Raw genomic sequence first — 17,678 nt, 5'->3', positions numbered from 1 at the left:
GAGGATCGCAAAGATTAAAATTCCCATGCAATTATGAAAACACTAAAGTAGTACCCACTGGCTTCTTAGAGGAAATACATCGACCTGAGAATCCAGTCATTCATTCTGGAATTAAAACTTTTAAGTGCAATTCAAGAGCCAGGAGATGAAGGGATAAGTGTATGTTCATAATAGCTCATTAGTAGCTCTACTCTCCATCCATTAGCTTTTCTGCCAGGAAAGATCCTTGAAATTAAACTGGATAAGCAGCTTCAAAAGAACACAGTTAAAACTACCCCTCTCTCTTGTGGAGAAAAAACAAAAGGGACCCCAGTGAGGACATACTGTGTCCTAGAAACAAACATTTCATTGAATTACCAACAATGCTGAATAGAAAGATACTTGTGTAAACAAAATATTACTTTTTGCTTGTGTCCTCTACTAGGGATACAAAAACAATATTAAACAATATTCCAGTGATAACGCTGCTCTGTTGAGTACAAAGTGCCCTGTTGTACGAACATAGAAGTTGTTTTTGGCAACACGACAAGAACTGCAGTGCTTCAGACTGAAAAACATTCATTTTCTGAATACAAAAACCAGATTATAATATTAATGGGTCAGCAATAACAAAAGAAGTAAACACAATAGAAAAAAAAAAAACAAACACCACTAAAAAAGTCTGGAGATACCACTGAATTCTAACAAAACTATGTGAGATTAATGGCTCCAGTAGCACCTCTAAGCAGAAAGCATTATTAAGATCATGAGACTTTAAGACCAAAATGGCTAAATACCGCCTTTAAAAATGCCCAGACTTACGACAAAAACACCCACTTGCTCTGAAGGCCACCCAACAAATTAATTTTGTGAAGATACAAGAACATTTTCAGCTTACTTGTACAATTGTCATCACTCCTGTAACAACGAATATTTTTCTCCTCCTTGTTCTGCTCTTCATCTTCCTCCTGCTCCTGTTTCTGCTGCCCAGGTTGATAATCAAAAGCTTTTCTAATCACAGGCTTCAAGTCATCATCTTCCCCATCCATCTCACAAGTAGGTTCCAACTGTGGCATGGGACGCTCTTCATCTGAGTTATCAAATGGCTCATTCAACACCTCTGTTGTTTCAGAAATTGTCTCTGTTGTTACACTGCTATTAATCCTTCTGCGTTTACGGCCCCGTTTCTTTTTCAATATGAAAGGTCTCTGAAAAATAATTCCACAAACATAACTCTTCCTACACTCCTGTTTGTTAGCCAACTCTGGATATAATTTTTCATAAAGTGAGTTTACAATAATCTATCTGCTTGTTCAAAATAAAAACTTCACCTTGCATCAACTTCAAATGTAGACAGAATCTTAAAGTAAAATGTCTAAACAGTTAAAATACATATATATCCATACAAGCAGACAAACCTTTCTGTAGGTGAAAATTAAGATGAGAATTTTCTTCATATTGCAGTGACTTTTACCTTCTTCTCTCAAATAATATTCATAGCAATATTACATAAATTGTACTTATAAATCAACAGAGGAAAAATGTATAATTCCCAAACGACCTTCACAAGTATCAAGGTTTATTCTTCTACATTTCTGGTTTCTGCTAGTTTAGAAATAAGTACGTATATAGAAAAAATAGATGACAGCAAAGGAAGTGCGTCTCAAGCTTCACATGGGTCTCAACACACGAAAAGAATCCTACAGTTGACTGCTATAACGAAAAAACTGTTCAACACTTTATACCTCTATTATTATGCATTCTCACAGATTTATAGTTACTTTTAAGTCTGCTCATCTAAAGTTTAAACCAAGTGACACTTCAATTCTGTAATTCTCAGAGACACTTAAATACATTTGCTAAGGTGGGTTCTTTAAAATTTTGGGATGCCTACTTTTACTAATTTAAACCATTGAAATAGTCAATTTTTCAATGAAATTAAGATTATATAAACACTACACTAAGCAAAATTTATCATTTAAATATCTTGGGAATTAAAATAATATGGGTAAAAAAGCCTTTTGTTTTAACAGCGTTTGCTTCTGAAAAACATTATGCCACTATGAGCAGTTCTTATATTTAAAACAATAAAAAGATAAACTCCACAAGCCGGACTCCATCTTACAATGAAAAAAAGGAAGAACCATTAAAATATTGAACCAATACCAATGCCAAACAGCAGAGGGCAATCACTAGTTTAAAAATTGAGAGGAAATTTTGATATTTTGTGCCACTACTATTTTACAATTCAATGAAAAATCTGAAAGATAAAAAATTGGATGCAGGAGAAAAACCAAAAGACAGGAGTTGTTCACTGTCCAAACAATATAGAAAGCATTAAAAGAGTCTAATAAATGTTGGTAGAAAAACTAGATTGTTATTTCAGTGATAAAAATTTGATCGAAATGAGAGATGAATGACTTTAAACCAAACCATTGAAGTAACACACCTTTCTTTTCATGGCCAGTGACTGTGGCTTTGTCAGCCGGGGAGGTGAACTCTGCTGATTCTCATCCCCGCCATCCTCCTCGCTGCTTTCCTTGGATTGCTCTGCCGATTGCCCTCGCTCCCCCACTACTGCCACACTTTCTGGAGATCGCAAATATTTATTTTTAGATTGTACTTTTGCAGGTGATTGCCTACTATTAGTTCTCGTGGAGAATATGTCTTGCTCTTCCTTTTCCCAGCAGCTAGCTTGTTCCATCAGACGCTCAGCCTGAAGGGTTGAGGTTAAAATAATGGGTCACTGAAAGAACATTTACTTAGTCACATCCTTTACGTCCAGCTAAAGAGTTACAACCCTGATTAGCACTGCTGGCTAACCTAGCAACAACATTTCAGCTGAATCATCAAGTAGCTCCTTCACAACAGTTAGGATAACAAACCAAAGAAGATTGCATTTCATGGGATATTTAGCACTATTAACGATGCAGCGAATTGATTTAAGTCCCTTAGCACTACATTACATGCCCACTGACATGGATCACTTTGAGCAAGTTCATAACACAAAGAATCGATTGACACTGTAGCCCCAGAGCTCTGCACCAAATTTGATCTGATTACATGTTTTTCGACTACCTCAAGAGTGATAAATACAGCTCCGTGACAGGTGCTTCATGTTTTAAGTTAAGTTTTCATATTCATCACCCTGAAGTTACCATGTCTTGCTGCACAGCTTCCAAAAATTGTGCATTACAAAAATATCAGTATTCTCTACAATTAAGCAACGGTCAAAGTTAAAACTACTCTATTTAAGACAGCCTAATAATGAATATTCAGAGCAATAAAATCCAAAGGAAGGGAAATTCAGAATGAGAGGCTTCCCATCTTACCTCCTTTTCTGCCTCTCTCTCTTCTTCAGAAACTGCAGCATTAGAAACTAACAAAGGAGTCCACCTCAAGCTTTCAGGATCTACTTCATTGATACGTGGATTCGCTTTCAGTTTCTCCATGTGACTCGAAATCAGCTTTTCTCTTCTAATAATTACAAATCTACAATCCAAGAAAAAGTAATTTTAGAAAGTGATCACCTGAACCAACCTTCCTACTGTTTAAATCCGTTTGCACAATAACCTGTGAAAATATATGGGTAAATAAATGGATACCTCAAACTAAAAATATCAGCTGTCACACACAGATAACATGCTTACACTACTGACTGTTTAATAAGAGGAAACGAGGGAACAACAGTGTATGAAGTGAAAGCTCAATACCAAAAATCACTGGGGCAACAGAGAAGAAAGTAAAGGTTTTATAGTTGACTACTCTAAATCCGCTCCAGACGTTTAGTGTTGGCACTTCAGATGCTGCCAGAATAATTTCCAATTTTCACATAACATACAAGCATAAATAGAAAACACTGTGGATCATCAAGTAAAAAGCAAGAAAGTCATTAATATTACAAGTGAAGATGGCAGCTAACTGGATCAGAAAGCAACTTAGAAACACAGGTTTTCTAATGAAGCATAAAAATCTACCTTAGTCCTACGCTGATGCAGTAGAAAAAAAACTTTCTAATTACTATGAAATGAAGTAGCATACCAAAAGTAGGTAAAGACTAACACAATAGTCCAGTATGCTAATTTACTAGCACATATCCCACTGAAGCCCCTGTTACAAAGAACTATACAATTTTCAACAACTTTTTTTCTAAACAAGGGTTGCAAATGCTGTAAAAATCAGATAAGTGACAACATTGCTTTTCACTTAGATAATGCTTTTAAAAAAAAAAAATCACATCCAGGTGAACCCTTTTCACAGAATTGTGACAAACTTCTATGCCACTACATGTAAGAAAAATTAACAAAAATGTAGGAAATCATAAGAGGCCATACCCAGGGTGTCTGGCAGGAATTCCAAAGACACGATTTATTTTCCTGGCTCAGCCACTGACCTTCTGGATACCACTGGCCAGGTCAGTTCATGTACCTGTCTAAGCTTTACTACCTGTGAAAAAAGACTAACTGACCTTGTTCATAAAGTATTTTGAATTCTATAGAGGAAAAAACCTGCTATTTTCTAACCGGGTGTCAGTATTCAGGACCTATAATAATTTGTGATAAGGCAGAAGACGCATGTAAGTAATGAACGCTTATTTGATTCTCCCTTAAAACGTATTTGTCCTGTTAGGTTGTTCATTAACAAGCACTCTAGAAAGTGAAGGTTTTAATGCAATGACAGCACTCCTCTTAATAGTCTCATAACACCATTCTGTAAAGCCAATCTCTTTTTTGACAACTTGTATTCTTACTAGTTCAAAACTTGCTAGCTTTGAACACTAGTGCTGGTGCACATAGAAAGTTACTGAGGCTGAGCTATTCCTGATATTAATTCTATTTTTTGGCAGCCCACTGTTTCTAAGGCAGTTTTGCTTGATTAAAGCTTCCATGATTGGAAGAATTAAGAAGCTCTTCAGAAACACAAACACCATTGAAAGTCATTTAAGGCATTTTATGAAAAAAAAGAGCTCAAACAACAAAACAAAACCCATTTAAAATCTAAAACATCAATCAAGATTGTTGAGAAATAATGTATTCACAAAATAGGAACTCACCTTCCCAGTGCACTGACTTTCAACATTGATTGTAACATTAAACAGAAACTTTAAAAATCCATTTGCATTGCCAGTACCTTGGGCAGGAGGGCTTCACATAGTGCTGGTCTGATCCCATGGCTTATGGGAATTTGTAGTGATTGAAAAAGGGGGTGTGGAGAAAAAGACTGCCACCCACTCTTCACTGAAAATGTTTCAGTCTGACTGCACCCTTCTAATGACCATTAACACAAAAGAGGATCTAAAAAACCCACCATTTGTTTAGTAACAAAAAACTCTTTACATAAGACCCCATTAATGAGACGTGGCTGTAGTGACTCCTTCAGTAAGATGCTTATCATTCATTTTGAAGTCAGAATTTTACACAGATGTTTTTCACATCAACTGTTTCCTAAGTAAAGAAAGTGAATGTTTTGACTCGTGGTGGGGTTTTTTTGTTTTTGTTTTGTTTTGGTTTTGTTTTGTTTTTTTAAAAAGATTCACTGACCTATCTTCTCTTTTATCTATCATGCTATGTTGCTGCAGGGTTGTGGCAATATCATGTGGACACATTCCAGTAGCTCGACTCATTCCTTTGATGCTGATTTGTTTTTCATGGTGGCAGTTAAGGTATTCTAATATGACACTTTTCCAGTAAGCCAAGTATGAGAGACGACCCAGATCAGACAATGGTTTTTCAGGGGATCCTGCTTGACCCTCTCTTCTAGAAAGTAAATAGCCTAGAAGGAAAAGAAACAGAATACTTTACTGAGATAACAGAACTAAAGAATTTTAACTACCCTTTAAGAAATTTGATAGTAATAGAAAGATCAGTATGACTGATTAAATTATTGGTAACTCTTGCAATTAAAGAACTCCTACCCACCAAAGAGATCAGTTTTCATCATCATAGTGGCATAGAAAAAGATGAAATCCTTGTAAGAGACTCAGATCTCCTAAGAATCAATCATTAACCAGCCCCCACACCCCTTCTAATCATAAGGCAAGGAGGAAATAAAAAGCAAACACATTTCAGAACAGGTCTCATCATACATGATCTCATTTAGACCTACAACTCTGGCCTTCTGAGAAACTTTACACCTGACTTACAGCACTGAAGCTAAGAATTTTCAGAAAAATCTCATGAGAAAGCACCATGGGTAATATCGCTTAAGTCAGTTTTTTTCAGGAAGCCTCAGGTGATGCAAGTTTTTGATTAAACAGTTAGTTGCATTTCAGAGGTGACATAGAATTCACAAGTTGAATTACTAAGAAAATTACTTAGGAGAAATAATTTAAAAAATAATAATCTCCCATAAGTCACGTTTAAGAACATTCATGTAATTCCAGTTGGTAGTCCTCAAGACAGTAACCAATCAGCTATTGTACAATACACCACCTTCATTTTACATTCTATGTATGTTGTAAGTCCTTTTTAACTTTCTTCAGCTGTAAGAAGCCTTTACAATTTAAATTAGAACACACCTGCTTGGAGATAACAGAAGCCCGGTTTTTGCCACCATTAAAACTAATTCAGGAGAAAGAAAAAAAAACCAGCACAATTAATAAAATCTATCCTCTCACAGTATTTCATCCCTCCACGATACATTCTGCACTTCGCCTTTACAAACACTACTAAAACATGGGCCTTAAACACTAGGCTTACAAAATCCTTATTCCACCATAAGCACAGACATCATGCTTACGGAATTACATTACTCAGTCATTTGGAATCCAACAATATATATGGTTCTTTTGCCTTTCAATATTCTTAAATACCTAAAAAAAAAAGTTGGAATCTGTCCTTTTATTTTTCCAAGACTGCTTTAAAACGTATCTAGTACAGCCATGTCACATTTGCTAAACAAATCCTCCTGACTTCTTCATAAAGTTTCTCCTAATCAAGTTTGCTATAAATTAAGAGCATCCAGCTTTGAGTGAGGCAATGGCTGTTTCCCTCTTTTTTGCTGTATGCTTGACCATAAACAAACTGTACACACATATTTTAAAAAATATTTTTATAAATATGAAATGCACATGTACGTGTATATTTAATCAGCCTGAAACAACGGTCTTCCTTTTTTCCAGGGCAATGCAAAAGGTCCACAACAGAATTTAGAAAATACACATGCACTAGACATCACGCTCTCACCTCCAGTTTGCATTAAAATGTTTACAGAGAAAAGCAGACATCCTAGTACATTCCAAGTGATTACTAACAACACAGATACTGAAGTAAGTAGTGTACTCTTTGTATCTATTAGCATGATTTATGATAAAATGCCAGAACTTCAGGAGGAATGTCATCCCACATCTGCCTACTTCTACACAGCACATGGACGCCTACATCTGCATGGCACCACTGGAAACTCCGCAAGTACATTTCTTCTGTTTTACAGAAGAAACACTACCTTAAAACTTCAGAAAAGGGAGGTGTTTTAACATTTGTAGTTGCAGCATATTGCATTTTTTTTTTTATAACTAGATGATACATCTTAGTACTACCTGTAACTGCTATTGACAGAAAAAGCCAAACTTCACATTCAAAACCACACTGTGTCCTAAACAGTTTGAAGGTAAAGAATTGTTTTACTGCACAAAAGGAGACCTATAGTGTATAGCCTTGTCTACATAATTTCAGACAAAGCTTCATTTGTACCAAGAAATAATTTTGGATCAGCTTGTTTATAACATATAAAGACAAGTTTTATATTAAGACATCATTGCCTATTGAAAAACATGCAAAACTGTAGCAGTACAAGTAGTGAAAGAGGTGTCAACACAGGAAGAGAGAGAATAACAGATCATTAAAAAATCCAGGAGAACTTACATTTGCTTCAAGTAACTTTATAATTTAACCTACCAACTTGACATGCAAGAAAACTTGGGCACTAAAGTGTATGTAGACTGTTTGCGAGACCTGGATTTCATTCTTGTATTTCACTATAATTTAAAATTACTTTAAAAATTACTTTGATAAGAACTTTCTTCCTCCACTTCCATTTTCCTCATACATAACACAGCTGTAACTATACTTTTTTAGTAAGCATCTCATGAGGCTTAATAAGAAACCACTATCAAGAGCTTGGAATCACCAGTTAGGGAACAACGAGTAGTTCTACTAGTATATCCTTGCTCATTGGATCCTTCCAATAGCTGTGGACTTTGAGATTAGTTCTTAGTGGTCATTTTCACATTCTCTACATTAAAGCAGTGAAACTTCACCTGCATGGCAATAACATCTGCAGTATTCTTCCTCCTTCCATTCTACAGTATAACCTGGGCTTATCCAAGATACATTCTATAGGATCAAAAGTATAAATCAGAGGTAACAGTCTCAGTTACACGTAACGAGCACTGAACAGAAAGTTTCTCTTAACAGGTTCTGTGATTTGAATGACATCTATTAAATTAAACTTACCAAAGAGACGCCAAATAATTGATCTAAGTTGCAGGTAAATAAAAAACACTGATCTTGGTAGCTCGTGTATCTATCCTGAAGCATCTGAAATGAGTACAATATGCCCCTGTTAAACAAATAGCCCCAGTGTCATTGTGTCTACCTCATCTTAATAATGGATAGCCTCAAAGTGGAAACCTGAAAGAATTCTTTTAAACTATAATACCTGATACGAGAGTATGAACAACAGCAACGTTCAGAGGACAAAACATAGCTCCTCCCCACCCACCCTCCAAGAGTAAACAAGTCAGACTGTGTGTTACACACAAAACTGCTTGACCTAATCTAGAAGAACAGGGAGTTGTCCATCTTATCTTCTAGGCATAGGAGTGATAGTATCACAAAATTAAACAGTCAAAATACCATTAACGATTTTTACTTCTTGCCTTATCTTCAGCCTTCCTAGTGAAGCAACATGCCACGTGCAATTTACAGCCTTTGATTTTTGTCATGCAAACCTTCCCAGAACCACTAAGGTTTTATCATATTCAAGATTTAAAATAATTGAAGAAATTCAATCTGAGAAAGGGCAAGTTAGTACAAGATACATATATTTTATGCTTCCAACACAAATTTAGGACATAAGACATTAAAGCATACATTTAAAGAAATTAACTTGAGCAGTATCTTGTAATTTCAATCTATAGCATTCTTATTATGTAACTCCCCTGAAATAGCTGCACCAGAGTCCACAACAATAATACATCTGTGTCAGTCCCCAGAAACTTCCAGTTAATTATTGATTTTGCTATGCTCAGTTCTGCCTCTTAAAACAAATTAAACAATGTGACATTTGAGGTCCAGCTTGATTGTACCCTGTTCTGACAGAAAAGTCCAAGGGACAGACTAAAACAGGCAACCATCCTGCAAAACTCACACACGAACAAACTGAATTAATCTGGCTCTGTCCAAACAAATAGAACCCACCAGATGTGTATCATCCCCACACTTTTTGGCATTTTTAAGAACTTGGTAAGATTTCTTTCACAAGCAGCACAGAGTCCATCCTCCTCCTCCATTCACTGCATTTACCAGTGTTCACTACTACTAGTCTTAAATATTGTCATGTCCGCTAATATGCTTGGTACTGACATGAGGTGAATTGACTTGTGTATCCCTAGCTTTCTCCTGAAAAACTACTAAAAATCAGGATCGTATCTGCCCCCTTTCAGTCCTATGGCACAAAAGCAATTTTATACATACTTCAAGTTAGAAACTGCCATAAGCAGCTATTTCATTACTAAGTCTCTTATCTTCAAATTCCCAAGACACATCTTGTCTTCCATGCCATACACAATTCCAAACTTCACTGCCTGGGCTTCCTGATGGTAAGCATAAATCACTCCACAGTTTTAAATAAGGTGGGTACCATTTAGCTTGAGATAGCTGAATTAAATTTTATTATCTACTGAAGAAATACAGACTTGTCCCTTTGCTTGTAACATGGTAGCAAAGGTAGGCTAGCCCTCAAATAGTGCAAGAAGACAGATGCAGATGACAAAGGTCAGTGGCACGGGAAGAAGCAGCAAACAAAGATGCTAAAGAATTGAACTGGTATACTGAGAAAGACCAAGTGAACAAACAAAAACTGACAGAATGAAGTCAAGTGAAGCTTGAAGATATTCTTTAAGTACCCTCCTGCAACCTGTGTGCTCTCTAGACACATTTTATAATAGCAGGAGTGCCAAACTCATTTTCACTGGGGGCCACATCAGTCTCACGGCTGCCTTCAACTGGCCAAATGTAATTTTAGGACTATAGAAATGTAACTACTCCTACATTTCTACAGTCCTAAAATTACATTCAGCCCTTTGAAGGCAACCACAAGGCTGATGTGGCCCCCGGTGAAAAATGAGTTTGATATCCCTGTTCTATAGCAACAAATAAATCAATTTATCATTTCATTTCTGATGAATGGTCAGAGAAAAGAGATGTAGCTAGAAAAAGTTGTTCTTTGAGTGCGTTTAAGACCGACCACAATCATTATAAAGCCATTAGGTTTTCAGATAAGTAATTTAACTTGTTTGAATTAAACCACAAAAACCAAAAACCCCAGTCTTGTCCTCCCTTCCCTCCAGCCCACGTGTAACCTAGGCATGGGTGTTTGACTGCCACTTGTCTGTGTGCAGGCAGGACAGCATGCCCACACTGGGGCTCAGTTACACACAGCCGTAGTTAAACTGTGGCATGCATATTGCATAGGATTGAATGAACACTTCTTTAGTGGTTTCCTGTTCACCTGAGAAGCAAGAGAACTTAGTTAACATGAAGGTTTTGAACAAGCATTTTTGATGTAATTATATTTACTATTTCTATTTTAAAAGAACTTCATATCCTGGAACAATCCTAGAAGTGCTATATTTTATATTAAATACAAAGATTCCTTTGTTTAGCTTAAGAGGAAGCAGTCAGTTGGTTAGCATCCACACTTAAGAAAATGAAGGAACTGTAGCAAAATAAGTTCTAAGAAGGTAAAATAGAGAGCTATATTTGGCTTGTGAAGTAGAATAAGTATATTCGTCCTCCTTTTATGAAGTTATCACAACACCTCTTGCAATCCCCAATGGGCATTTTATTGAAAATCCAGTGTAGCTGGAATACAATCCATCCAGAGCATCCTGACACAGTTTCACTCTAGTAGTATTTCCTGTGTTCTACTCTCCATGCACTCCTTTAACAGAGCATCTGACAGATCAACCTTACCACACACAAATGACACTGTGCCATATACAATGGACACTGTGCTGACCTAACAGAACTCCTCCTGACCTTGAACTTCACTGCTTACAGGCAGGCAGGTTCTTGGAGAACAGTGCCACAAAGAGAGGCACTGGGAAGACATCATCTCTGATGTTTAACTATTGTTGTGAAAAATATTTCACCTCATTGCAACGCATTGTATTGTCTTCAGCAGAGACAGACAGAATCGGCAAAAACATGCCTGAATGGCAAACAAAGTACTGAATCTCATTCTGTAGCTGGACAAATACTTACAAATTGTAGTTCCTTTCTCCTGTGCTACTAGAAACAAATCCACATATTTGTGTTTCACTTATGAAGGTTAACAATTAAAACAAACATAGTCTTCAAAGTGGACCTTGAGGGTAGGGACTCATGCGTCCTGCATTTCAGCTAGAATAGATTTTATTTTGCTACAAAAACCTGGAAATAATAGTTTACGCTGAAAAATCTAAAAGAAATTTATCTGACAGTCTGTGATCTAGGAAACAGCTTTATGTACCAATCGCATAATGCAGTGGAGACAAAACGCAGTTCTGATCTTTTTTAAGTAGTCATGTTCAATATCACTTTCTAGGAAATCAATAATATTAACCTGCCTGTGATGTTCTTGTAACGAGACAGAACTCAGTCTACAAAAAAACCAACCAAACAAAAAATCTTAAAATTAAGAGTATTCCAGAGTCCTCATCTTGGATCATCCTAGCTCTTCCCAAGAAACAACTCTTCACCCAAATTTTGTAATTCAAAGTTACATCTTCACTTTTTTTTTGATCATCTGCAGATTAGATTGGCTTTTACCTTAGAGAAATGCAGTGTTTCCTTCAAAACCAGAACCACATGGGTGGTAATTTAATGCAAGAAAATAAGCAGAACTTTGCTTCACTGCAAACACTCATTACACAGAAACACATCCCACTTCATCCCTCCCATTCACAGAATTATTAATAAACGTAACACTCACGGAATGGTTTGTGTTGGAAGGGACCTTGAAGGATCACCCAGTTCCAACCCCCCTTCCATGGGCAGGGTCACCTGCCACCAGACCAAGTTGCTCAAAGCCCCATCCAGCCTGGCCTTGAACACTTCCAGGGATGGGGCATCCACAGCTTCTCTGAGCAGCCTGGTTCCACTGCCTCACCACGCTCATGGTGAAGAATTTCTTCCTTACATCTAATCTAAATCTGCCAATCTGCCCTCTCCAGCTTTCTTTCAGGTCTCCTTTAGGTACTGAAAGGCTGCTATAAGGTCTCCCCAGAGCCTTCTCTTCTCCAGGTTGAACACCCTAACTCTCTGAGCCTGTCCTCACAGCAGAGGTGCTCCATCCTCCTGATCATCCCTGTGGCACTCCTCTGGACTCATTCTAACAGGTTCGTGTCCTTCTTAGGCTGAGGGCACCAGAGCTGAAATCAAAGCTCTTGAGCAGGAGCAACTTTGAACAGCAATAGACTTGGCAAATAGGAAATATTTATTCTATTCATCAGGGTTTCATCGAGACAGCTTCCTCTCGTGCTTTTTAGGCTATCACCTTCCATGCTTCCAAGTGAAATTGCTTGATCATCACTGTCCTCGTCTTGTTAAAAACAAGACCAGTTTCTCTTTTAGTGAATTTTCCTTTCAGCTCAGTTCTTCTAAGTAACTGCATTTTTCTGAATTTGGCTGCATGTTTTTTCAGACACTGTTCACTCCGGAGGTGATAACAGTAGCAATGGTATGCAGAAGAGGCCCAGGTTTAGACTTATTGCTATGGCAGCCAAGGTTGCTGATAAATTTCGCCCTAATTTCCTGTAACTGAGAGGGGGTGTATTTGCAAGGAGGGGCGGACAGAACAGGTGACTAAAATCGATCGACTGAGTATTCCATCCCATATACATCATACATCCTATAAAAGTGGGAGATCACGAGGGTCTTGCTCTCTTCGACCATAGCCGGCATCTGAAGAGGACCCTGCCTGTCATCTCTGCAATCCGAGGCCTGGTTCCAGACCCTGCATCCCTGAATCCAGTTCCAGTTTACTGCAGAGTCCAGCCCAGGACTTCGAGGTGCCTGTCCTGCAGCCGCCAGGCAACCCTGCACTACCCGTGGAAATTCAAGATTGGTTTTGTATATTTTGTATAGTCTTCTCTATTTATTAGTAGCATTAGCAAAGCATTTTTAACTTTTTCCAACTTGCAAGTCTCTCTCCCTTTTCCTCCTATTCCCTTTCCTTAGTGGGGAGGGCAGGGGGTTAACAGAGAGCATCTGCCATGGTTTATTGTCACCCTGCAGTAAACGGTGACAATCACAATGGTACTTTGCTTCGAAGAGGAAAATTTCTATTGTGAATCTTCATCTAATTGACATGCAAGAAAAGGACTCTCGACCTTTTAAAGTACAAAGGATCAATAATTTATTGCTTATGTATTAAAATGCCCACAAAACAGACAACAGTTTTATCACATCTGAATAACCTTCGAATCAGTTTTAAACCTGGGAAGTCAGATGGTATTCTTCAAACAGGTAATGACCAAGAATCAAAGTGGGGAAAAAAACTGTATGAAGAACCAAATTCAAATTTATTAACCTCAGCTTCCAAAACTAAGTCTCTTTTGCCACTGTAATCTGCCTCACAGCAAAATACAAAAGCAAACTTTAATGGTTCCAAACTTGCCCAAGCCTTGACTCCACAGAAAGCCCATTTTAAACACAGATTTCAACTCACAAACAGGAATTACTTAGCTTAGAACAAATGTCAGGTTGTAAGCTCTCTCAGAGTCATGAAACAGCTACTGAGCTGCTACAACATACAGCATGTCACAGTGAGGTAAACTGTCACCAGCTTCCATTTGCCTACGAGACATGTCATCTGTATGTATTGCTATTCAGCAGCTGAGCTGTAAATGGCTTAACTGCCTGTGAATCAAGGACAAGACAGACAAAGAGCGAAGCACTGTTGCCATTCTAAGGGACAGACTTGCTCTCCAGCTGTGCAGTAAGGCCACTGCAATCAAATATATTTGAACAGTTGCACAGAAATGCCATCAATGCACAACTAAACCCCATTTTATCTTTCTGGATCTGTTCGGCTACACTAACAACAGTAATACATCACTGATCTTGAAGAAACCTGCCAGTGTTGAGTACCACATCAAGTCCAGTTCGAAATGCACCTATGCAACACAGCACTTAAATGACAGCTTGCTCACAGCACTGCACTTGCAAGCTTCCTAAAGTTTACTTCCAAAGTAAGTTTTCCTAGCATGAGCTAATCTAATGCTAACAGCAGAAATTTCAGAAGACAGCAGATGTAGAAATACCTGTAGACAGAATTTATACAGATTCAGAAGCACCTTAGCATTTGTTATGCGACTTATACCAAGTCAAATGCTCTATCACCTTTGTAATATCATGATGATACAAATCCATTTATTTCCCTCACTGCTGTTCACTCTTGTCTTTTTTGAGTATGTAATATTTGCTGTCTCTTTCAGTTACTGAGAAAGTTCCCCACTTGCCTTGACTTCTCAAAGATGATAGGGAGAGGTCTTGCAATCATGCCAGCCAGTTCCCTTGGGTGAATCTCACCTGGTCCTATGAGTCTGTTTATATCCATTTTACTTAAGTATTCTGTAACGTGATCTTTCTCTAACATGGATGGCATCTCTCTCTGCTCCGTAAATTCTGCCACACCTGCGAACAGGTCCTGTCAGTGAAAGCCAGGGCAAAGAAAATACTGGCTACCTCAGACCCCTTCGGAGATCCCCAATGCACCCCCATGTCATCACACGGTGCCTACCCCATTCAGCAGCAGGGCCATGTTCTGCTTCCTTTGGCTGCCCACACACTTGTAAGAGCTCTCCTGTTGCTCTCCATATCCCTCAGCTTTGGCTTAATTCCATTCCTGTACATGTGAACAATACCAGTACCTTTTGCAGGCTTCATTTTTGCTCAGTCAGGAGCTCTCCCTGCAGTCTAGCAGGCTTACTCTCATGCCTGCAATTTTCGTGAACATTAGAATGAGTCATTTTTGCAGTCTGAGGACCCTGTCACTGGAGATCAACATGTCCTGTGGTTCTTTGCCCTTCACAGCAGCCTCTTACAGGAAAGCACTTACTGGTTCTCTAAACAAAGTAAAATTCTGGGCCTTAGTCTGCTTGTTACCCTCCTCAGTTCCCTCAGGATCTGAAACCCTACTATCTCACAGCCACTACAGCCTGGGCTGCCACAGACAATTATTTCCCTGATCATTTTCTCTTTATTTGCAAGCAGCAGATCCAGCAAAGCATTTGCCCTAGGGCAAATACACTGCAGAAGTCTGCTGGATTGCTTGTACCCTGCTGTGCTGCCCTTCCAGCATAGTGTTTCAAGCAGTCCTTGAGGACAAGGGCCTTCCACTAGTGTCACCCAGTTGCTTGGAAGGTTCATCCTCTTGCCTTTTTGATCAGGCTGTCTGTAACAAACGCCTACCACAGTATTAACGACTATTGCCCTATCCCCTGATTCTGAGGCATACGGACTTGACAGACGTACCACCCATCCCACAGCAGAGCTCCATGCTTCCAAGTCACTCCTTTGTGTAGAGCACAAACTTCCCTCCTCAGCTTCCCTGCCTATCCTTCCCGAAGAGACAGTTATCCACCTATTGCAACAGTTCAGTGTTCTGAGCCACCCCATTGCATCTCTGTAACCCCAACGAGGTTACAGCTTTATGACAGAGCACAGTCCTCTAATTCCTCCTTTTTTTTCTTCACGATTTGAGAAACTGGAATAATAGGATCTCAAATGGAGTGTGAGAGGGCCCCTTCCCCCGCCTACCCCAGTCACGCTGTCTCTTGCAAACCCCACTCTCCAAGAAGCCCAAGCCCTGGATGACTCTTATTTCCCTAGAAGTTCGGTCCAAGTTAGTTTCTGATATGCCAGCACGGCCATTCCAACTAGTGCCTGTGATTCATCACCATCACAGCTGTGTCAACTCCAAACAGCTCTCTGGACCCTCAGTACATCCCATTCTGGGCCAACCGTTCCATTGAACTGCCCGGTTTGCAGGTCTTGGTCACTGATGCTACACACATTTGTTAAATAAGAAGCTGTATGCAAGTCTACTTCACCTCACTTCAAGACTTCCTACTTGACAAGCAACTTCACCTGCTGTCTCTTGGTTCTCAAACATAGTTCAATCACTTTCTGAACTAAGGATCCATCAACATGCTCCCTCCTTCCATGCTGTGCTCCAAAATGCTCATGCTGAGTTACGAACTAAATTAACTGTACACAACTCCTTATTTATCCTTAACCACTACCACACAGCTCTAAATGCAGTTAATCTTGTTCCATTTCCTACCATTTAGTCCAAACGTTGCTAAGTACATGAAACTAATACAAATATTCTATCATATTTTACAGCATACTGAGTTTGCAGCACAGGTCACTGCATTTGTATGTTTTTCTACTGTTATGAAAAAGCAAAAAACACACTTTAAACAAGTATGGGTCTCCATGAAGTGTTAACATAGACACTTTTAAGAAACTTCACCAAGGGGCACATATACAGGGTGTTTCAAAAAGATGGATGCAATTTCAAAGCAGTATCTGTATTCTCCTACTATTTAGGATTCATCTTGAAGAGCACTTCTGTGAACTTGTATCCAGATAGACGAAGGTTGCAAAACGTTTAACACTTGTGGTTTTTATTTGAACGTTGTAGATACCTTTCTGCCCATTTTAAACACTCTTTTCCTATCAGGAAGTATTGCATGTAGCACAAATATGCCCTCTAAACTCTATAGACTCACAGCTGTTCAAATAGCAGATGACAAACTCACATGTATTTTAACTAATTGCTTGGTCCAGAGCAATCACATAATAAATAACAACATTTGGATATGTCCTGGTTTTGTTAAAAACAAGATCAGTTCTCTTTTAGTGACTTTTCCTTGCAGCTAAGTTCTGCTAAGTAATGTATGTCAAATGCATGGTGCACCTCTGCACCAGCTGTACAGATTAACTACATTGCAAATTAGAGCAACAATACATGCAATTAAGCATGGGTAGAATGGGTAGCAAAAGGATAGGAACAGTGTACTGACATCATGAAAATGGGAGTCAAATAGCAGCAGGTTGCTTGGATCATAAGAACAGATTTTAGTCTACTGACCCTTCCCCTTGTCATGGAGCCTTCACGGCAGAAGTCCATTTAGAAACACATACACTACCTCAGCAAAATGAGAAATTAATGCTATGCTAGCATTCTGGACTTCAGTCTGGTTTATAACAGCTTTTCTTCATGCACTTTATTAACTTAGAGCTATCTCAGGTTCATAGTTACGCATGCACATCACAGTCAAGCACGTAAACATTTACATACACTTCCACATACAGCAACAGTATCCCAACACCACTGAACTAAGTCTTGTACAGAAGACAGAATCAAGTCACTTTGGAAAGCCTTCCAGATACACAATTTTAAGACACCAATGCATTGCTGAAAAC

The 17,678-nt window shown here is 38.6% G+C and overlaps 1 protein-coding gene across 5 annotated transcripts in view; it reads right to left on the bottom strand.

The window, feature by feature from the left end:
- KAT6B (lysine acetyltransferase 6B) overlaps nt 1–17,678 on the bottom strand; it is a 110,561-nt gene that overhangs the window by 5,080 nt on the left and 87,803 nt on the right. For all 5 annotated transcript variants that reach the window (XM_065639016.1, XM_065639014.1, XM_065639017.1 and 2 more), the window contains exons 13-16: nt 5,520–5,751; nt 3,312–3,471; nt 2,429–2,695; nt 878–1,187 (exon numbers count right to left, since the gene is read on the bottom strand). In XM_065639016.1, coding sequence (XP_065495088.1) covers nt 878–1,187; nt 2,429–2,695; nt 3,312–3,471; nt 5,520–5,751 — 969 coding nt within the window. The remainder of the gene's footprint in view (nt 1–877; nt 1,188–2,428; nt 2,696–3,311; nt 3,472–5,519; nt 5,752–17,678) is intronic.

The sequence above is a fragment of the Caloenas nicobarica genome, chromosome 7 (genome assembly GCF_036013445.1).
Source record: "Caloenas nicobarica isolate bCalNic1 chromosome 7, bCalNic1.hap1, whole genome shotgun sequence".
NCBI lineage: Eukaryota > Metazoa > Chordata > Aves > Columbiformes > Columbidae > Caloenas > Caloenas nicobarica.
This window is presented reverse-complemented; position numbering and strand designations above follow the sequence as displayed.